General features: G+C 50.7%; 1 protein-coding gene across 1 annotated transcript in view; it reads right to left on the bottom strand.

Moving 5' to 3' along the window:
- NOL11 (nucleolar protein 11) overlaps positions 1-22,741 on the bottom strand; it is a 451,282-nt gene that overhangs the window by 365,512 nt on the left and 63,029 nt on the right. Inside the window, exons 5-6 of the mRNA XM_078654327.1 lie at positions 17,427-17,484; positions 15,971-16,112 (exon numbers count right to left, since the gene is read on the bottom strand). Coding sequence (XP_078510453.1) covers positions 15,971-16,112; positions 17,427-17,484 — 200 coding nt within the window. The remainder of the gene's footprint in view (positions 1-15,970; positions 16,113-17,426; positions 17,485-22,741) is intronic.

The following is a 22,741-nucleotide window of genomic DNA, read 5'->3' as shown; positions in this document are numbered from 1 at the left end:
TGTTGTCCCCAGCGGCTACCTATTCTGATGACGGCATTCGTTGAGACCTCACCATTACGATTAGGTGGCGGTGAGGTACGAGATGAAAGCAGCACACAGGTACAACCTTCTGTGACCATTGCTGATCTAGACACAGACGACGACAATGCTTCTCACATTTGCACTATTTCTACTTTTTCGGACATGGTCCAACTTTCACCTACTGTTGTAGACGAATTCTTTGCCAGCCTATCTGAGTTAATGTTCTCTCCTAACAACGAGAAAAGCTTTTGAAAACACAAGCACACAGCGTTCCCTGAACTCTGAATTCGAACTTCAGTTTTGATAAACAGAACTTCTAAAAAACTATTGGAACTATTTTTTCCCTGAAAGCGAAATTCTTTTCCCGTTCCCAAAATATTTACCTTTTTTTTTGGCACATGATACTCTGCTTAAAGTAGAACTATTCTTAGAGAACAAGATTTCTATTTTTATAATCTCTAGAGACAATATTTTGACTTAGCCTCTAGCACATGTACAGTCTTGTATAAATATGTGATGAAATGGTCTCGACCTTCTTTTCTGTATTCAGAGCCATTTCATAATTGTAAATTTAGTGATTCATTCAGTGAAGATTACATTGCGCTTAAATTACATTATCTGAATGATACCACTGCTTGAAAACGTACAGTATAATACTCATTTTTCGTGTACATACCATTTCAAATGCATTTTATGTATTTTGGGGTGGGCTGGAAAACACATGCATAGTTATATGTTTAATATTGCTTAGTATTTAGTAATGATGGACATTATACGTGGAGTGGGTGTTGTGAACGTATCTAGGACCCTATTTAAACATTCATGATTTATACACTTATGTGGTTATAACAAATCATGTCCTTATAAAAGGCATAAGAATCATATCCATATTAAGTCATAGCCAATGCAGTCCAAATACGGCAAGGCTACTCCCATAGACTTCTAGAAAGCACAACGTGTTTGTTGGACTTGGCCTTTTCCCCCCAAATTTTTCGCTTTTGACCCCCTTATCTAGATTGTCTCCCCCATGGGATTAAACCTGTATAGGCCATGAGTGGTGTGAGACCCCTGGTGAAAAATGTAATTACCTGAAATAATGTGAGCACTTGTAAAATCCCCCATTTTAAAACTGCACCTGATTGAAATGTATTGTTTTTAAAATGGATGCCATGGCCCTGGGTTTTGCCACTGGACTGACATAGGTCAGCGGACTAGATAATATTACCCAGCTACCCCTAGCTTTTGGAGGGAAAGCCTGGCACCCAGGGTGCTCACCCCCTCCCCTAGAACCAGTTTAGGCTAGATGTGCCAACATTCTAGAAGGTCCTGGCACTGCCTGGGAGGAGGGTATAAATAGGGAGAAGTGTCACCAGAGAGTCAGTCAGCGCTGGGACAAAGAAGAGAGGGGACCTGCTGTGAGGTGCTACCGCCACATGGGCCTGTGAGCTGGGCCCTGCACCCCTATAAACCCCCCCCTCTGCTGTCCCCATGGGCCCCTGACAAGGTCACTGACGCTATTTGACCGGGTACCACGCCAGCGCTGTGTGAAGAAGCGCCCAGGAGGTGAGGAGTGTGCCTGTTGGACAGGCCGCATGTTCGAGCTGTCCCCCCTCCCCGCAATGGGACCAGGACCCTGGCTCTCCCTGCATCCCCAGCCAGAGTCCACAAACGACCACCCGAAGTACCCTGCAATCCCTCCACTACAAGACACCAGCTCCGGACCCAGCTGGCCCGGGTCACCATCTACCCCACCACATCGACCCGGCCGCCATCTTGGGGCACTGCAGCACGAGGCCGCGTGGCCTCAACTCGACCCTAACCCCGGGCCCGGCCGGCCCCGACATCGAGGCCCCACCATCCTCCCAGGAGGCAGAGTGACCACTTGGCGAGTCAATGGGAGAAGGAATCGTCAACGGCTCTCCTCCGCCAGGTGTCGATCACCCCAGGCCGCCTGGGCGCTGGCTCCACCCCCCTGCTGGGTGTCTGGACTCCCTCATCCCGGACCTCCCGGCCCCCAGGCGCGAGGGTCCGGACATCAAAGGGGACCAGACCTATAACTGGGGCAGGGCCAGACCAGGAAGGCAGTTGTATCCTGGAGTCGAGAGACCCGAGAAGAACTCATCCGTGACTTGGCCTGCTGGCGCTGCCGCGGCCCTCTGCCTCGTGAAACCATCGTCTTGGCCTGCTGGCGTTGCCGCGGCCCTCTGCCTCGTGAAACCATCGTCTTGGCCTGCTGGCGCTGCCGCGGCCCTCTGCCTCGTGAAACCATCGTCTTGGCCTGCTGGCGCTGCCGCGGCCCTCTGCCTCGTGAAACCATCGACTTGGCCTGCTGGCGCTGCCGCGGCCCTCTGCCTCGTGAAACCATCGTCTTGGCCTGCTGGCGCTGCCGCGGCCCTCTGCCTCGTGAAACCATCGACTTGGCCTGCTGGCGCTGCCGCGGCCCTCTGCTTTATGAGACTATCACCTTGGCCTGCTGGCGCTGCCGCGGCCCGATCCACAGACCCTCCAGCTCGAGGATTGTGAGCTCGCCTTTTACCACTACCTGTACCGATCCGGTACCAAGACTGTCCCGCTACCCCCTTTCCCTACAGAGACTAGAAGTGAGAGGACCCCCGGGTCCAAGTTATCCTGTATCGCTGATATCCTTGCCTTAAGAACCTTATATAAAGCCTTGAACTCGACTTGGTGTGGTGCCTGTTTGTGGGGAGGGAGGGTACTTGTCTGTACGATCGCCGGAGACGGTCCCCCTCGGGGATCTCTCCCTCGGTATCCGGCCGACCCTCAGGGTCCCCGTCTAACATTGGTGGCCAGCGACGGGATCCGAACCTACGCATAATCGTACAGAAAGTCACTCGCCCCACCACACACAACAACCATGTCAATAGAGAGCGGAACAACGGAAACATTTCAGATGGAAAAATTGGAAGACTACAACCACCGGGAACTGAAGCAATATTGCATAGAACTTGGACTTCCAACCACAGGTCTTAGCACAAAGGAAGACTTCAAACGAGCCCTAGAAGCTTGGGCAGAAACGGGTACGGCCGTACCCCGAACACAAACAACCGAAACGAGCCCCGCACCAACTAAAGAAAGAGCGGATCTCTCCCTGGAAGAGATCCGAGAAAGAGAAAAAACCAGACTCCACGAATTAGAACTTGCCCGACTTCGCTTGGATGGGGAACTCAAGCTGGCAGAACAAAAAATAACCCTGGAACACTTACGGCTCAGGGAAGAGCGGGAAGACAAGCAAAGACAGAGGGAGCTAGAGGAAAAGAGACTAGAGTACGAACATGAGCGCAATCTCAAAGCACTGGAGATTCAGAAACAGAATAAAGACCTCGGGCTCCCCGAACGACCGACCCCGTCTGCCTCGACCGAGCCCAAGGTTCACATCCCCAAAGATGTCATCCGGGAATACCACAAGAACGATGATATCCAGCAGTGGTTTAAAGCCTATGAGGTGGCAATGACCTCCCACCGGATTCCCCGAAGCGATTGGGGAGCCGGATTATGGGGGAGGTTTGTCAACGAAGGGCGGGACGCCCTGCTGCAACTCCCGGACCAGCTAATGACCTCCTACGACCACATGAAGGCCGCCCTCCTCACTCGATACGGGCTCACACCTGAGATGTACCGCCAACGGTTCCGCGACTGCAAACGGATTCCGGGTACAACTTGGGTGGAGTACGTGAACTTTTTTAGCCGAGCCTTCGAGGGGTGGATCAAGGGCAACAAAGTAACCACCTACGAACAACTCTTTGACCTTATCGTATGGGAACACCTGTCGAACAACTGCTTCGTGGAGCTCCGGCAACACCTCCTGGACAGCAAGCTAACCGACCCTCGACAACTCGCCGCCGAAGCCGACCGGTGGGAAAGCACCCGAGTTGGCCGGAGCGCACCCAGCGAAGTATCCAGATCGTATCGCCCCCGAGGGGGAGGAGGAAGTCAGGGTCGGGGGAGAGACCCCGGCCCCTCGTCACCCCCCAGAAACCCCTCGACCCCGGTTGGCCGGGGAAGCCCTGCCGTCCGGGCCGGTTTCCGGGCCAACATTACGTGCCACAGGTGCCAGCGACCCGGCCACTACGCCAGTGATCCCAACTGCCCAAAGAATCCGAACACGACTCCCCGCCAAGTTGCAGCGGCGGCCCTAGGGGAAGAAATAATCCCGGAAGACCAAGAGGAGTACGAGACCGATCCCTCGGAATGGGCACCCGCCGCCATGGCACTGGTCTGCTTAGGGGAGAGAGACATGATTCCGCGGGCCCCCCTTCCCGCCAACACACAGAAGTACGGTCAATGGGTTAACATCAATGGTCGCCGGGCGGAAGCCCTCCGCGACACCGGGGCCAGTGTAACGGCGGTCCGACGCCACCTCGTCACTCCAGACCAAATCTTGCCGAACATTCTTTGCCCTGTTCGATCAGCCGACAACTCCGAAAGCCTATGCCACATGGCCTGCGTCCCCTTCGAGTGGGGAGGAGTAACAGGGATGTTAAAAGTAACTGTCCGCGATGATGCCCCCGTGGACTGCCTCCTAGGAAACGACCTTGAAAGCTCTCCCTGGGCAGCTGTCGAACGGAGGGAGCACCTGGGGATGCTTGGCCTCCCCGAATGGGTCTGCGTCACGACCCGGTCCATGACCGCCCGCGCGGTCCCCAGCCCAGAAGAGCCCGAGTGGCCAGAACCTCCTCCCGCGCTCATCCCAGAGGAGGCCGCCCCAGAAGCCATTCCCTTGACCCAAACCGAAGAAGGACCCGACCAGCTTCGGGACGTCCCTGACCTGGCACAATGGCGGCAGGAGGGAGGCCCCACGCAGGAACAATTCCGGGCCGAACAGAAAACATGTCCCTCTCTCGAAGGACTCCGGCAGCAAGCCCTGGCCCAGAGCACCGGGGATACCTCGGGGGCCCACTGGATCTACTGGGACCAAGACCTGCTCTACAGCGAGCAGAAAATTGCAGAACTAGGGGCCAGTCGGGTGCTGGTGGTGCCCCTTCGCTTCCGAGACTTCCTCCTGAACTTAGCCCACGATGTCCCCCTTGCCGGACACCTGGGGCAGGATAAAACCTACGACCGCCTGGTGACCCATTTTTTCTGGCCCCACATGCGGAAGGATGTCACCAACCACTGCAAGGCCTGCCCCACCTGCCAGGCCAGCGGAAAAAGTGGCCGAAAAATCAAAGCACCATTACAACCCTTTCCTGTCGTCACCACCCCGTTTGAACGAGTGGGAATAGACATTGTGGGGCCCCTCGACCCTCGAACAGCCCAAGGACACCGGTTCATCCTGGTCCTTGTAGACCACGCCACCCGCTATCCCGAGGCCATCCCTCTTCGGACTGTGACGGCCCCCGTGGTGGGCCGGGCCCTAATGGGGATCTTCTCCCGGGTGGGGTTCCCCCGGGAGGTCGTCAGTGACAGGGGCACGAACTTTATCTCCAGATATATGAAGTCCCTCTGGCAGCAATGCGGGGTCACCTACAAATTCACGACCCCCTATCACCCGCAAGGAAACGGACTGGTCGAGAGATTCAACCGCACCCTCAAGGGGATGATTATGGGTCTAGAAGAACCCCTTCGACGCCAGTGGGACGTTCTGCTTCCATGCCTCCTGTTTGCCTATCGGGAGGTCCCGCAGAAGTCCCTCGGCTTCAGCCCCTTTGAACTACTGTACGGGCACCCCGTCCGGGGCCCCCTCAGCCTAGTCAAGGAAGGTTGGGAGCAGCCTCCCCAGAAAACTCCCCCGGACATCTACCGGTATCTCCTGGCTCTCCGCAACCAGACCCGGCGGTTCCGAGACACCGCCAAAGCCAACCTCGAGGCCAGTCAGGAGGACATGAAGAGGTGGTACGATCAGCACACGTCCTCCATTGAGTTCGAACCTGGACAACAGGTCTGGGTGATGTCCCCGGTTGAGCCCTGTGCCCTCCAAGACAGATGGTCCGGGCCCTTCAAGGTAATCGAACGCAAGGGGCCCGTCACCTATTTAATCGACATGGAGACTGCCCGGAACCCCCTACGGGTCCTCCATGCCAACAGGCTCAAACCCCATTTTGTGCGATCCGAACTCAGCCTCCTGATGGCTACCGATACTGGGACAGAAGAAGACTCCGAACCCCTTCCGGACTTACTGAGGGCCCTCGAGCAGGATGGCTCAGTGGAAGGGGTCCAGCTCTCCGAGGCCCTGTCCCCGGAGCAACGCCAAGACTGCCAAACGCTCCTGAGGCAGTTCGCCTCCCTGTTCTCCCTCACCCCCAGAGTCACCCCCTGGTGCCTCCACGATGTGGACACCGGGGACAGCCCTCCTATTCGACACCGAGCATACCGCGTACCAGACCGGGTACGAGCCTGCATCCAGACCGAGGTGTCCAAGATGCTGACCCTAGGAGTGATCGAACCCTCAGACAGTCCCTGGGCGAGCCCGGTCGTCCTGGTTCCCAAGGCAGCTGCCCCGGGCGTTGCCCCTGAGCTCCGGTTCTGCGTGGACTATCGAGGGCTGAATGCAGTTACCCGGACCGACGCTCATCCCATCCCCCGGGCAGACGAGCTAATTGACCGGATGGGGGCCGCCCGCTACCTGAGCATCTTCGACCTAACAGCGGGTTACTGGCAGATCGGCCTCACCCCTAGGGCCCAAGAACGATCCGCCTTCTCTACCCCAGACGGGCACTACCACTTTAAAGTCATGCCCTTCGGCATGAAAAACGCCCCGGCAACGTTCCAACGGCTGGTAAACCAGGTACTGGCGGGCCTGGAAGACTTCAGCGCCGCCTACCTGGACGACATTGCTGTGTACAGCCACCAGTGGACCGACCACCTCCGCCACCTGCGGGAGGTTCTACACGCCCTCCAGCAAGCCGGGCTCACCATCAAGGCCAGCAAGTGCCAAGTTGGCCAAGGGTCCGTGACCTACCTGGGACACCAAGTGGGAAGCGGGCTGGTGGCCCCTCTCCAACTCAAGATTGCTGCCATCCAGGCCTGGCAACCCCCTACGAGCCAAACGGAGGTCCGGGCCTTCCTGGGGCTCACCGGATACTACCGGCGGTTCGTGAAGGACTATGGCAGCATCGTGGGGCCCCTCACAGAGCTCACCTCCAAAAAGAGCCCCAAAACCGTCAACTGGACCCCGGACTGCCAATCAGCCTTCGAGAAGCTAAAGACCGCCATGTGCACGGCCCCCGTGCTCCAGGCTCCCGACTACAGCCGGGAATTCATTGTGCAGACGGACGCCTCCGATCATGGTGTGGGGGCCGTCCTCTCCCAACTCAACACCGAAGGGGTCGACCATCCGGTGGTCTTCATCAGCAGACGCCTCTTGCCCCGAGAACAGCGCTGGAGCACCATTGAGAGGGAGGCCTTCGCCGTAGTCTGGGCACTCAAGAAGCTCCGGCCATACCTCTTCGGCACCCACTTCCGGGTGCAAACAGACCACCGACCCCTGCAATGGCTGATGCAAATGCGGGGGGAGAACCCGAAGCTGTTGCGCTGGTCCATCTCCCTGCAGGGGATGGACTTCACGGTGGAACATCGTCCAGGCCAGGACCACGCCAACGCCGACGGCCTGTCACGCTTTTTCCGCCTCAGCGAGGAGAGTCCCCAGGAAGATGGCTGACTCTCCCCGCCTTCAGCTGGGGGGGACGCATGTTGGACAGGCCGCATGTTCGAGCTGTCCCCCCTCCCCGCAATGGGACCAGGACCCTGGCTCTCCCTGCATCCCCAGCCAGAGTCCACAAACGACCACCCGAAGTACCCTGCAATCCCTCCACTACAAGACACCAGCTCCGGACCCAGCTGGCCCGGGTCACCATCTACCCCACCACATCGACCCGGCCGCCATCTTGGGGCACTGCAGCACGAGGCCGCGTGGCCTCAACTCGACCCTAACCCCGGGCCCGGCCGGCCCCGACATCGAGGCCCCACCATCCTCCCAGGAGGCAGAGTGACCACTCGGCGAGTCAATGGGAGAAGGAATCGTCAACGGCTCTCCTCCGCCAGGTGTCGATCACCCCAGGCCGCCTGGGCGCTGGCTCCACCCCCCTGCTGGGTGTCTGGACTCCCTCATCCCGGACCTCCCGGCCCCCAGGCGCGAGGGTCCGGACATCAAAGGGGACCAGACCTATAACTGGGGCAGGGCCAGACCAGGAAGGCAGTTGTATCCTGGAGTCGAGAGACCCGAGAAGAACTCATCCGTGACTTGGCCTGCTGGCGCTGCCGCGGCCCTCTGCCTCGTGAAACCATCGTCTTGGCCTGCTGGCGTTGCCGCGGCCCTCTGCCTCGTGAAACCATCGTCTTGGCCTGCTGGCGCTGCCGCGGCCCTCTGCCTCGTGAAACCATCGTCTTGGCCTGCTGGCGCTGCCGCGGCCCTCTGCCTCGTGAAACCATCGACTTGGCCTGCTGGCGCTGCCGCGGCCCTCTGCCTCGTGAAACCATCGTCTTGGCCTGCTGGCGCTGCCGCGGCCCTCTGCCTCGTGAAACCATCGACTTGGCCTGCTGGCGCTGCCGCGGCCCTCTGCTTTATGAGACTATCACCTTGGCCTGCTGGCGCTGCCGCGGCCCGATCCACAGACCCTCCAGCTCGAGGATTGTGAGCTCGCCTTTTACCACTACCTGTACCGATCCGGTACCAAGACTGTCCCGCTACCCCCTTTCCCTACAGAGACTAGAAGTGAGAGGACCCCCGGGTCCAAGTTATCCTGTATCGCTGATATCCTTGCCTTAAGAACCTTATATAAAGCCTTGAACTCGACTTGGTGTGGTGCCTGTTTGTGGGGAGGGAGGGTACTTGTCTGTACGATCGCCGGAGACGGTCCCCCTCGGGGATCTCTCCCTCGGTATCCGGCCGACCCTCAGGGTCCCCGTCTAACAGTGCCCCTGAGGAATTGCCGTGGGACTGTCTGCCCCTCTGAAGCACCCTGGGGAAGATTATGCCCCCAAAAGAATTGTTGCTGGCTGAGGTGGTGTGAGGCCCTTTGGAAGCGCTGGGCTGTGAGGTGCCTATGGTGAAGGGCTGTGGACAGCTGACTGGCGTAAACTGTAGTATCGCCCCCTAAGCGCTGGGTGTCTAAAGACTGTTGCTGCCTGGGGAGGATTGTGCCCCCAAGGGATTGGTGTGGCCCCCGAAGTGCTGTTGGCTCTGAGGACTGTGTGGGCAGAGGGAGGAGCAGTGCGCTGTGAATAGCGCCATTCTCCTGAGGAGAATCACGCTGGAGGAGCCTACCCTCGTGTCAGCGCGCTGTCTGCCGTATAATTAATTAATTAAGAAGGGAGCCTACCCCTTATCGCAGCCGGAGATCACCATCGCAGCCCGGGTGCTGAGGAGACTGTGAGGGGACTCTATAACAAGAAAGGGAGCCTACCCCTTGTCCTGTCCTCGCGCTGTGTGGCAGCGCCGAAAATCACCGCCGCAGCCCGGCGCTGCGAGGAGACCTTCCCCTGCGGGGTGACGCATCGTTGCAGCGACCCCCGGTGTCAGGAGGGGGCCGCCGAAGTGGAAAGAGGGCCACGCTAGGCCCTGAGGCTGCTGTCTCCTGCCTCACGTGACGGGGGCCTGACCGCGTCATCGGGCCGCCCCCGCCACGGTCGCAAGCGGATTGGCCTGCGCGGCCGTGTGCCCTAAAGGCCGCGCAGGGATTGGCTGTCATCCGGCAGCCCGGGAAGAGGAGCTTCCTGAAGCCCTGGGTCCCCGTGAGGAAAGGGGGGAACCCAGGTGAAGTGCCGGTTGTCGTGGGAGAGGAGGGGGGCATCGAGGCACACTGTCGGTGCCTGCCCCCTCCTGGAAGAGAGCCCCAGCGCCGTGCCGGTCGGAGGAGACAGAAGGGAGGGGTCCGCGAGGCACACTGTCGGTGCCTGGCCCCTCCGCTGGGGGAGTCCGCGTTTGCCGAGTGAGGAGGGAGGAGACCGCAAAGAGTGTCGGTGAGGCTCCCAGGAGAAGGAGAGCCCCCCGTGCGGAGAGAGAGAGACGGGCAAGGATTGCCCAGGCATAGCGTTGGTGCCTACCTGGCCCACGTACCACGAGGAGGAGCAGCTGGAAGGGGAGAGGGAGCGACGAGGCACAGGGACGGTGCCAGCTTATCCCCTGTCCCTAGTGAGGGACCAAGAAGTTGAGTTAAACCCTCCATCAGTTGCCCTGAAGCCCTGGCCCCAGTGAGGAAGAAGGGCCTGGGCAGCTGGATTACGTCATTGTAGGGCCTCCAGAAGTCAGGAGAGCCCTTCCCCAGAACATCTGGAGCTACGGAGGAGGAGCCCCCAGCACTCGCAGGAATCCCGGTGAGTGGGGCTTTGATTATCCTGTGTGGAAGTCGGGGCACAGGGTCGGTGCTCACCCCAGGACTAGGGCTCGCCCCTGGAAACTGTTCTGAGCCTCGTTGGCCCTATTGGTCCCCTTTGAAACTTCTAAACTGAGTTGGGACATTACTGAGGCCCCCCCCCCCCCACCTGGACTGGTATAGGGATAAGTTAACCCCTGGCTAGGTGTTAGGCATTGTGGAGTGAAGGGCTGGGGGACTCAGCCAGTCTGTTACTGGCTGGTTTACCCCCGAGTACTGCAATGGTTATTTGCTATGTTTATTTCTAATTAGGAAGCTGGTTGCCCTATGGTAACGCAGGGTCTTCATGTTACCTGTCAAGGTGTGGTGCGCTTCCGTGCCTAGTTTGAATTGTAGGCTGTGTACCCTGTTAATGAGAATATGCTAATGTTATGTCTACACTAAGGTTCATAAGGTCCAGGTATACTGGAGATTTACACCTGATGGGTGTTGGTGTGCTTTCGTGCCCCTTTAGTGCAGGTGTGCCAAAGCTGGCCTGACGAGTTATTCTAGGCCCTGTTTATAGCCCTTGATAATGAGCCTGCCATACTGATTTCTGACAAGTGCTCCTGTCTAGTATGTGCTGTAATGCTATGTTGTTTTTCCTTACAGAGGTGGGGATTGGCGTTATGACGCATGAAGTGTATTTATGCATAATGTTGGATTTTGCAATTACAGTCTACCCCCGAGGATGAGAGCCTGAGTTGGTCCCGCCAGGTTGGCCCCAGGTCTAATGTTCATTTAATCAACCTTTTTCCTTTCAGCATGGACTTTGGACTCAACCCCTTTTTGTCCCATGTAAATAATCCCCCTCTGAAGTACTTGGCTCTGGTGCCAGTTGGCGCCTTGTTGTGACAACCACTATTCTATTCCTTTTTACCTTGCAGGTTGGAGACATAACTAAACTTAATCTTTTTCCAACCAAAGGTGGTGTCGTGACTCTTTTGTGGTGTGATTGGTGTGTCGTCTGTGGGTACTGCGTGAATGCTTCACATGTCCTCGAAGTTTGGCCTGCCCGCTTGATGCCATGCTACCCCCTTGGAGATTTGGGCCACCCCCATTTCCAACAGTGTTCTTAAACAAACCAAGCCTCAAGCAGCCCGGGAATTCCCCCTGCTTCTGTATTGATTTGTCCTAGAACTCCTGAAGTCCTGAAAGAACTGCGAGTTCTTAGTGACGTCTTATGTCCAACCTTACGTCAAATTCGGCACCTTCCAGGTATAAATATACCAGCATCTGCCCTACCAAAACACACGGTGGTTTGGAGCAGATCAGCTATCTACTTACCAGACGTCCTGCTGAAACGAGTACTGAAGGAAGCCGACCCCCCTATTGACGCACTGAGAGAGACGCTGTCTTTTCTCCTGCCGAGAAATCCAGCTCCAGTGTTTTCCGGTCACCCTTGCGGATTGCTGGGAGATCGAGTCCTGAGAGAGAGATACAAGACCTCCTTCATTCTATGACCAAGGTACGGAGCTGATTAGACCCTTAGAGAATTCTTGATTCAGATTCTTGGCAGAAACTATCTAAACTAAAACTGTAGCTCACTCACTCCTTCCCACGTACTAGGCTTAGTTTAGGTACACCGGGGTAGGCGTGTATTAGAAACACCAGTTGAGTACGTTTAGTAAACTTTTATCATTGTATGTATTATATCAGTTTTAAGTATCTTATGGCTTAGAAACCATATAAATGCTTTTACAGTATTATTTTAGAATACTCCTTTTACTGTACGCACTTTACTTTATGACAAGTATTACAATTGTGGCAATTCACTTCTCTTGCATGAGAAAGAAGACTGCTCAATAAATAACCACCTTTATTGAAAACGCCCTTCTCTCTATTTCTCTGCACTCCTTTTGAAACTAAGCATGCACGATTGACTGAGTGAAATAGCCATCTATTGTTTCCGCAACTCTGGAGATATACTCCTTATTCTGGAGGGAGCAAAGTAGTCATGTTTATGCGGTTGTCAGAAACTAATCCCTTCCTGTCTATTCCTGAAAGTTAAAACCTTCTTGTTTACTCGAGAAAGTTTCTAGTGACCTCTGAGCTAGCTGGCATACCTAATTAAGTCTAACATATTCAATAGAGACCTAGTCGACCTAAGTCCTACGTCTAAACTATCGTTTATGTTATTCCAATGCGCAGAGCCTATTGGGAATATAGGAACTACACTACAAGTTGGGGATGAGCGCCCCAGCAACCGGTTTGAATTTTTATTCCAAAGTGTTTGACAGCTTACACGACATGTTTTGATAAAGCCAAACCAAAGTTTGCATTAGCCGCGAGGATTATAATGCACTTAAGAGTATATGGTATGGCTATATCATAGAACAGCTATAAGGAGATGGTTCCGAAAGCTGCTGAGGTGCTCAGCTCATGCTAGGGCACCCTCTCACACAAAACCAAGCACTCTGCCTCCAGGATTGCCAAGGCCAGCCATAGGAGTGACTTATAGGTTAATATGAGTGTATATATGTATATAGATATAGGTATACTATATCTAAGTAAGGGGTGATTACACCGCCTTACCCAGGCTGTAAGTACAGACCTGTGGTGTCAGTTTGGAAGGCTAACCAGGGATGGCACAATACATGCTGCAGCCCCTGGTAGGCCTAGGGTGCACTCATGCCCTGAGTACCTAAGGTGCCATATACAGGGGCTCACAAGGTTGACCCAGTAACCAATCTGGTATGTACCTAAAGTACATGGTATCAATTTAGAGAGAGAACAGCTAGGCTGTGGGCCTGATTAGCAGGGCCACAGCCATACTAAAGTCGAAAAACCAGTGAAGCACAGCAAAAAGTGGGGGTAACCATAGGAAGCAGGCCCTACTCTCCTACAATACCTTGGGATTGGGACAGATGGATACTAATACATGTGCAGATCTATATATTCCGAGGACAAATTTAGGGCCCCAAAAAATCCCCCAGAGGGTGAGATTGGGTGGTTCACCGTAATGTTTACCTACGTTATGTTATGTTAAAAACATTTATACCACGCTTGATCACCAGACGGTTTCATGGCGCTCAAAACAAATGCAGGAGGACGGTGCACCGAAGTTACTCATTGGCTAATTGAAAGAAGTGAGTTTTGAGCGATTTACGAAAGCAAGCATAGCTGGGGCAAAGTCTGAGGGGGATCGGGAGGGAGTGAGGTGGGCCTGACATGTCTATTATGCGAAACAACAACAAAATCAGTACAGCCAAATTATTTATTATAAAAATGTTAAGCCAGTATGCCATATTTAAAAATAACATAAAATACAAATCTCTACATACAGGCATAGCCATGAGCAGGGGGTCGTTGCTTAGCCTTCTTTTATTGTTTTGAATATAATTTACCTTCTTCTTTTCCCCATGACTGCATACTACATGGGGTAGTGGATTAGCCCATTTCTGCCATTGGCTTTATTGCTCTGAGTGTGACAGCAATTTGCCTGCTCACATTTCTCTTAAAATAAGGTTGGTTTACTGGTTGAGCTGGTGAGAAGGTCCTTACTGTTTTCAATGTTCTTGCTTTGAAAAGTTCCCTTTCATTACATAGGTTTTTGTTTATTAATCTGTTTTGGATCATTCCGCCGCTCCAGACAATCCTCCTACAATACTTTCAAAAAAGACCTTAAACTGCACCTCTTCGTCAAATATTGGGGTACTTAATCAGTCCCGGACCTCCTCTGACCCTACCCTCCTTACTTTCCCTCCCTTAACCTCTCCACCTCCACGTACTTCTCCTCCATCCAACTCCCACCTCCCCCTTAAAAACCCATCCCGATTGACCCCCGCCTTTACCTCCTTCAAAATTTCTACCTCACCCACAGCTCAGCCCTTAATCTTTTCCCCCCTGCCACTTTATATGTAAATGTATCTGCACTTGCGTTGTTCTCTCTTTATTAGACCTCAACGGAATGTTTGTTGTTATTTATTGTTTCTATTATGTTTTGTTTTGAGCAACTCTTGTAATCTTGTTTTTCACACATGTAAAGCGCTCTGATACCTCCGGGTCTAGCCAGCGCTATATAAAACCTTTCAAATAAATAAAAAAATAAATAAATAAAAGTTCCACAGTGTGGGAGCCAGGAGGGAAAAACACAGGCCACCATTCTTTTTCCGTTTATACCTAGGGACAAGCAGCAAGTTGTGTGAAGTGGACCGAAGATCTCTCGAGGGAACATAACGCTGGAGGCTAGACGTAATAAATGCAGGAGCTTGATCGGATAGGGCCTTAAAGACAGTACAGCCAAGTTTAAACATACAGTGATAAGCCACTGGGAGCCAATGCAGTCTCCTCATCAGGGGCGAGACATGTTGGTGTTTAGGCCGATGAAAGACCAGTTTCGCTGCCTGGTTTTGCACCAGCTGCAGCCGGTAAAGATGGTAAACAGGTATCCCAACATAGAGGGTGTTAGTGTAGTCAATACGGGAGATGACGAGAGCCATAATGACGAGAATGAGTGCCTCGGTAGTAAGGAACCTACAAATTTTGTGAATCCTGCGCAGATGAAAGAAACAGGATGATGTAACTGCATTAATTTGAGGCCTCATAGACAGGTCACTACATATGATTACGCCTAGGCTCTTTACCGAATTGACAGGGCTGGGCAAAGACCCAAGGGAAGAGGGCCAAAAGCTAGGGTTCCAAGGGTTAGCCAACCCACCCATCACCACTAACTCCGTCTTGTTGGCATTAAGTTTCAACTGGCTGTAGTACATCCACTCAGAGATGGCAAGCATGGTGATTGGAAATTGGCACAGGAGGAAGGGGTAGAATCAACAGGAAAAATCAACTGTAAATCATCAGCGTAATTGAAAATAGTGACCGGGGTGTGACGGAGGGAAGCTATGAGAAGTTGCATATAAAGGCTAAATAAGAGTGGCGACAGGGCAGAGCCCTGTGGGACTCCACAGGAAAGGGGAGAATAAGAGGCGGAGTAAGTAGACAGATGAACTGCCTGAGACCGCTGGTGCAGAAAAGATCCAATCCACGTTAAGGCCATGCCCTGAATACCCGCGTTATTGACACGGTCGATCAAGATGGCATGATCGACCGTGTCATAGGTGGCCGACAAGTCCTGCAGTACAAGTGCCTGGGTGATATTCTACCCCCATTCCTGACTTTATAATTCCCACATCCTAATTTAAAGTTATGCGTTTGTGAAACTAACCCAACGGATACAAGCAATAAAGCAACTACTCAACAACAGCCACAAATCAAGGTCTACCACCTTGATGAGACTTGCAATGTGCAAGAAATAAAATACTACTCAGCTCTTCTAGACAGAATAAAAATGTATGTCGTCAAACAAGTGTACAACCTGCCTACCAACTCCCAAAGGTTGCATTACAGCCCGGCTAATCACAAAAGAACAAACCATGCACACACTACCTCTACAAGGCATTCACATTTTGACTAACATTCTAAGCCCTGTTGTGACTGAGAACATCCCAAAACACAGACTTAAAAAGGATAAATGCCTCTAGACTTCTGTAAATGTTATTTTATTGTATTGTAGCAGGTTGTACTTGCCTCAAAGTAAAACACTCAATTGCAATGATGACATCACAAACTTGGTATATAGCTTAAGATAAAATGTAAATTCAAATTAATCAAGGCCAAGCAGATAAATCACAACTTACACAATGAAAGCAGTGTGATGAACCGGTTTCCAAAACATGCAGTGTAGCTTAATGGAACGGAAGCCTCCTTATCTTGCGGGACTTTAAACCTCAGCAGGCTGTTCAACTTCAAGTTGTGAACGTAAATGAACAAATCCTCATGCTAAAAAAGGAAAAGAGGGTAAGAATTTTGGATGTCCAAACATTTGCAGTGCAAAACAAGGGTTCAGATGTAGTTCAGGCAGTAAACAAATCTCGAGGTGACAAAGATTAGCATTTAATTATTTAAACTCAACAACAAATTTCAGTTTAAATACCGCAGTTTAAGATGTTTGACAAAAGGAAAATAATAGGTGTACTAGAAAAATAAAATGATACTGAGTACAGAGAAGTAAGGAGAAAGACAAATTCTGGAAGAGCAGGATGGATCATGATTCATTTTCAGAGACAAGGTCCAAGCCAAAATATAGACTTAAAACCACACACTACATACATGTCTCTGATTTGTATTGCCTAGCACAAAAATATCCTCCATAAAGTCCTTCTACCACCTTTCTTCAATCATTTAGCAGGGTAGAGAAGGTTGAACGAGGTTTTGTTTTATTATTTAGGCAATTATTCATATAATGTGGAAAGGAAGTGACGGGACAAAGCGGAAGACGAATAAACTGGAAAAAGAAAACCAGAAGAGGAATGGGAACAGAAAGTAAACCAGAAAACAGAAGGGAAGAAATAGAAAAATATCAGGAGACAGAGAAAGGCAGGCAGGATGGATAAATGGTATGCTTGCTGTTAAAGGCTGAGCCAGGGCCCCAATGAAACATCCCACTGAATACAACACATTGTTAGCTGACTCACATCCTAAGAAACTTCACAGTAGAATAATGCAGATAGTGGTTCAAAATGTTCACAATTATGGACTGACCAAACAGTCAGAGCTTTTCAGAGGCTATTTTCTGCACACATCTTTAGAACCTACCAAGTGATGAAAGGGGGTTGTCAAATATTGAATAGGAATTTCTACTGCTGAGTATTAAAGAATTTCTACAACCCAGGTTGCAAATAACTCTGAAGGATAGCCTAACTTGTCTTGACCTTCATATCTACTAGCCTCTGAATGCAGGTCTGTGTTTTCCACATAACCCACATAATGGTGTACAACTGCTGTGTCTTCCAGGAGGCCACAATGACGAAGCAGTGATTTCAATGCAGGATTTGAGAGACTGGTGTGTCAGTGTGGCGATATATGTGTTCACAATGCAAGTAAAAATTTCAACAATTACAAGAAAATCTTTGGAGACTTCCAAATAATGTTTTTTTAGCTGGGAATGAATAAACTAGCCATTAAATAAGCAGATATATGATGCCTACTAGCGTACTTCACAACAGATCAAAGGCAGATGTGCACAATGTATATGCTGGAAACTTAGCAAACATGATTAGCTTACAGAAAGTAGTGGGTTTCCAGTCTACTTACCCTTTCTGCAATAAATATTAATACAGTCTGTTCTCCTTTTACAAACACCTCAGACCACCTAGAAGCAGAGAAACAGTAAAACTTACCAAAAACGTATACATCTAATGTACATCGACATTTCTAATTTAAATCATAACTAAGGATATCTTAAGTTAAAATAATACATAAAATAACACCCATTTAATTCTGAACTAAAAAGCTCTATTTGTGGTAGAGTGGGCAAAGAGCCTTAGACCCAACACAGAGGAGTGCAAGACATTTGTTATGCACACAGTGACTAATAAATGACACACAACTCAAAAAGGAGATCCACACAAATTTTAGAAAAAGAAGCTTCTTTCAAGGTTTATTTTAAGATCAAGAAATACTTAAAAAGGTAAGTATGTTTTTCAAGAAAAATACTTTTCACTTTAAAAAGGGGACACACTGCAATTTTCAGTTCAGCAATGTTAACCTATGGGAGGAAAACGAGAATGCAGTTTTGCAGTTACGTGTACAACTTACAGCAATGGTATTCAAGATGAAGAATCAGCACCAGACAAGGTTCAGGTAAGTAGCAAATCAGTACCTCCAGCAGCACTGGCACTGCCAAGTCCAGGGTTTAAACTCTGGATCGGACACCAATGTTATCCAAAGGAGAAAGGAGGTAATTAAATAGATTCTGGACACAGGTGAGTAAAGCGGTATGTTATGTCAGTCTCCAGGGGTGGAAGTAAGCACAGGGGGCTGGGTGCCGATCTTACATTCTTAGTGGCACCAGGGGAGCCAGGTACAGAGTGCCAACACAGCATCGGGAGCCAAAAGCAAAAAGTCAATGGGGGTGATCGGTTTTGCAGAAAGTATACAGCCTCAGGCCAGGAGGCCGGGCGAAGAAAACCCACAGTTGCACAGGTAAGTAGAGATTTGTAGGGGACATTGGGACACCATTGGTCACGCTCCCAAAGGCCCAGAGGTTTCAGGTGCAGGGGTGTCCTTAGGTATAGGAAAAGTCTTACCGGGCAGGTTGTGGTGGAGGGGGTTGGGTCTTTGAGTTCAGGCTGCAGGTCGTGGTGGAGGGGGTTGGGTCTTTGAGTTCAGGCTGCAGGCATCAAGGTGGACTCTTGCTCAGAAGCGCTGGGAAAACCTTCACAAGACCGGTGCACCAATTGGACTCGGGCCATTGGCGTCGGGTGCAGGGGAGGGTCCGGTTGCGATTTTGCAGTTCCTCAGGGCAGAGGCCTTTGTTCTTTAAAGGTGGTTTCTTCTAGACAGCTCCGCTGTCCTCGGTAGATCTTTATTTTTGTCGAAGGCAGGCAGACCTCTCAAAGCTTTGGAGTTCGCTGGGCTGCAGGACGGGACGTCTTGTGGGCAAGGATAGTCGAGAGTTGCTGGCAGGGCGGGGGCCAAGTCAGTTGGTGTCGGCAGTCTTCTCTGCTGGTGCAACGCTGTAGAGTCAGTCTCTTCTGAGGTTGCCAGGAATCTGATTTCAGGGTCTGGGGTGCCACCTAAATTCTAGATTTAGGGGTGTTACAGGGGAGCGACAAGGAGGGACCAATGGGCCTCTTACCTGGGGTGCCTACACACACTTTTAAGCTTCCCTGGCACTGAAAATAGTAAGAATAGACTTTAATATTGTTGGGGTATATCTGCTTATGCAGACATGCCCACACCTAAGATACAGTGCATCCTCCCGAACGGCTTGTAGGGCCTGCTAGAGGGATGACTTAACGCCTTAGGCAGTGCTGCTTTGACATGGCACACAGGCAGTGTGCTAAGTCGACTTTGTCAATTTGTCTGCACCAAGTCATGCAGGCTGCAGTAACAGTTTGCATGGTCTAGGTGAGGGTTGCCTAGGGGATTCTCTTCAGTCCCAATGCCCTAGGTACCATTTACTAAGGACTAACAGAGGGGTCTGAAGTTGCCAATCATGGTACAGTTTTAGTGAAGGACCTCTGGCACAAGGGACCTGGTTGTCAGGTACACTGCACTTTCAATCGAAACCAAATCATTTTCCAAGCAAAATGTGGCGTGCTAATCATGTCAAAAGAGGCACTTACTCACACCATTCCAACACGCCTGCCTTATAAGCAAGTGCCCCTACAGTCACATATAAGTTTAAGCATTCAATGTCAAAAACAATGTCACTCACCCATGCTTTCTCCATCTATTCATTCATCCACCTACTACTTGAATTCCCCGCTTAGCCTTTCGCAATAAAACAGATACATAAACTCTACAAGAATAAGCATTGTATACTCCAACGATTCGACCTAAGCAAGAAGATATTCTCAGCTTTATTCAGAATAGCTTTTTGAAAAATATGGGGAGTGAGGCATCTGATCTTCTTGATGCGAGCATATCAGGTGAAGAACTAGAAATGGCAATTAGCTCTTTACCATCGGGCAAGGCAGCAGGGGAAGATACTATTGCCCTGGAATTTTATAAAACCTTTAAAGATGTCTTGCTGGAGCCATTTAGCCAGTTAATAGAGTTTCTTGAGAGAAGTGGTAAAACTCCCGGACCATGAAAAAGAACTCAAATTATTTTTTTTTTAAAACCAGCAGAGGAGTGTGGGTCATATCGGCCAATTTCACTCATAAACAAGGACGCAAAAATCTATGCAAAAATACTTGCAAACCGTTTATCCCCTATAATGCCTAATTTGGTCTCCCCCCCCCCCCCCCCCCCATCAGCATGGGTTCATCCAAGGAAGGGATACAACAGCCCACGTTAGTATGGCAGTGACTGCTTTTGATGTGGCAGATATAAGATCCACCCCACTCAGAATGATATTATTAGACGCAGAGAAGGCGTTTGACCAAGTGGGGTGGAACTTTCTCTGGGCCATTTTGTCAGCTTTTGGGATTAAGGGTCAATGTAAAAGGCAGATACAAGCTTTATACGATAAACCCTGTGCCAAATTAGCGTATTCAGGATTGCAATGATCAACTTTTCCGGTACTCTGTGGAACTCGTCAGGGGTGCACTCTTTCACCTTTATTATTTGCTCTTTATATAGCCATTCATTCAAGCATTGCAAAATAATCCCCAAATATGTGCTTTTAAGTCGGGAACAAACTCCCTCAAGGTCATCGCATATGCAGATGGCATAGCGGTCTTTTCACCAGAACCAGGAGAAGCGCTAAAAGTGATAACAGAAGTAGCTAGTGAGTTCGGCTCAATTTCAGGTTATGTAAATGTAAAAATGTAAATCCAGTACTTGTATAGCGCACGAATCACCCCCGAAGGGGTATCTCGGCGCCGTTGGGAAGATTAAGCGAGCTATTGCCCAGAGTCGCATGGTGCTGGGCAGACTCCTGCCGCCGGAGCCGGGGATCGAACCGTGATCCCCAGCATCAGTCGCCCTGGCGCGGCGCCACACCTCTCTTATACACCTCTCTTATAAGTTAAATGTTAATAAGATTCAAGTTCTTCTCAATTATAAACCCCCTGTTTTTAGGTCTAGACTATTAAATTCCACAGGAATTAATAGCTCGAGACTATTGGGGCTAAACTAAGAGCTAAACTAAGCTCTCAAAAAATGCGGATTTCCAGAAGTGCATGTGTCCCGTGCACGCGCTTCTATCCGCCTGCCTGCATCACCACATCAAAGCCAGCCATCTGTTGCTTCCCCAGCGTGGTGCCGCCAGCAGCTTCACTTCAAAGGGATCCGCTCCGCCCCCTGCTGCATCAAAGGCTTTCATTTCGCGGCAGCGTTTATTTTTTTTTTATGGTCAAAAACAGTTCTTTTGAGGAATTCCCTGCTGCTCCAATTTTCTTAGTAATATGAAGACTTTATTTATTTATTCAAAGTTTTATATAGCGCGAACAAGATCTTTACAGATATCAGAGCGCTTCACAGAGGTAGGGGCAACAGGACGGTGACTAAACAGACTAATGGGAACAGTATAAAAATCGGAAGCATATTAGGATAGCAGTCATGTACAGATAAGATACCAATAAACAATCTGGTAGCCAGTAATATAGGACAGCGCAAAGTCATTGATCCAGCTAAAATAGGGTTCAGGTAAACTTTGGCTGAAGGGATGGCTTATACCATTTTCTTAGAATTAAAGAGAACAAGGGGTGGGGGCATCAAGAGGGTGAGTAATCAAACTAGTGTGTACCATATAGTGGTCGGTAGTAGGAGAGTAGCATAAAAGGGTCACAATCAAGTAAGGATATAATGCCAATATACAGTCAGGTAACCAATGATAAAAAGCGATGCAGAGTCTCTGATCCAACAACCTTAAAGTTCAGGTGAACTTGGCCATAAGGGTGGTTTTCACCTCTTTCTTGAAAAATGCAGTGGAGGAGATAAGCCTGGTTTCAGGAGGGAGCGCATTCCAGATCCTGGGTGCCATTCCTGAGAAGGAGCGTTTGTATGTTTTTTCCTTCCGGAATCTACGAGGCTTCAGGAGTAGACTTTTTGCACTTCTGTTGGATCTCGAGCCTCCTGATATATACAACTTTCGAGCGAGGTAGTTGGGTGCCTTGTGGTGTATGGCTGAGTGTGTCATAACGGCAATTTTTAGCTGTATTCTGGCTTCAAAGGGCAGCCATTTCAGGGATTTTAAGTCTGGGGATATATGCGAGTGTTTTCTTGAACCAGTACCGAGTCTCGCGGCAGCGTTCACGGAGGCTCTTAGGGGTGCGGTCGTTGATAGCGGGAGTCCGCTGAGGGCCACAATTCCATAGTCTATGCGGGGGATGACTAGTGCTTGTACAGCAGTTTGGAAGTCCTTGGCCGGGAGGAAGGGTTTAAGTTTCCTCAAAGTGTTGATTTGGAAGTTAGCTCCTTTCGTTGCTTTGCTAACGTGCTGCTGCATGTTGAGCTTGGCGTCAAGAGTGATGCCTAAGGATTTCGCAGAATCCACGATGGTGGGTTGGACATGGAGTGCTGTAAGGTGATTAAGCCAGATTTGGGTGGTAGTAATTTTCGCAGGAGGTGAAATCAGTAGGAACTCAGTTTTCAGAGCATTTAGTTTGAGGTGATTAACGGCCAGCCAAGATTGAGTGTTTCTAAGTGTGGAGTTCAGAAGTTTGATATCTTCCGGGGATTGTAGCTTTAGGAAGAGTTGCGTGTCATCAGCATACATATGGAATTGTACATTGGATGCTTGGAGCAAGGTGGCGAGAGGTTCCATGACGAGGTTGAACAGTGTGGGGGAAAGGGAAGATCCTTGTGGGACGCCTAGATCGACTGGCACAGGTGAAGACAGCACATTGTTGATCTTGAACCTCTGAGACCGGTTATGTAGGAAGGACGTAAACCATTTGAGAACAGTTCCAGATAGACCCATTCTAGTGTTTAGCAACTCCAGTAGGTTCTCGTGT

This window comes from Lissotriton helveticus, chromosome 7 (genome assembly GCF_964261635.1).
Source record: "Lissotriton helveticus chromosome 7, aLisHel1.1, whole genome shotgun sequence".
Classification (NCBI taxonomy): Eukaryota; Metazoa; Chordata; class Amphibia; order Caudata; family Salamandridae; genus Lissotriton; species Lissotriton helveticus.
This window is presented reverse-complemented; position numbering and strand designations above follow the sequence as displayed.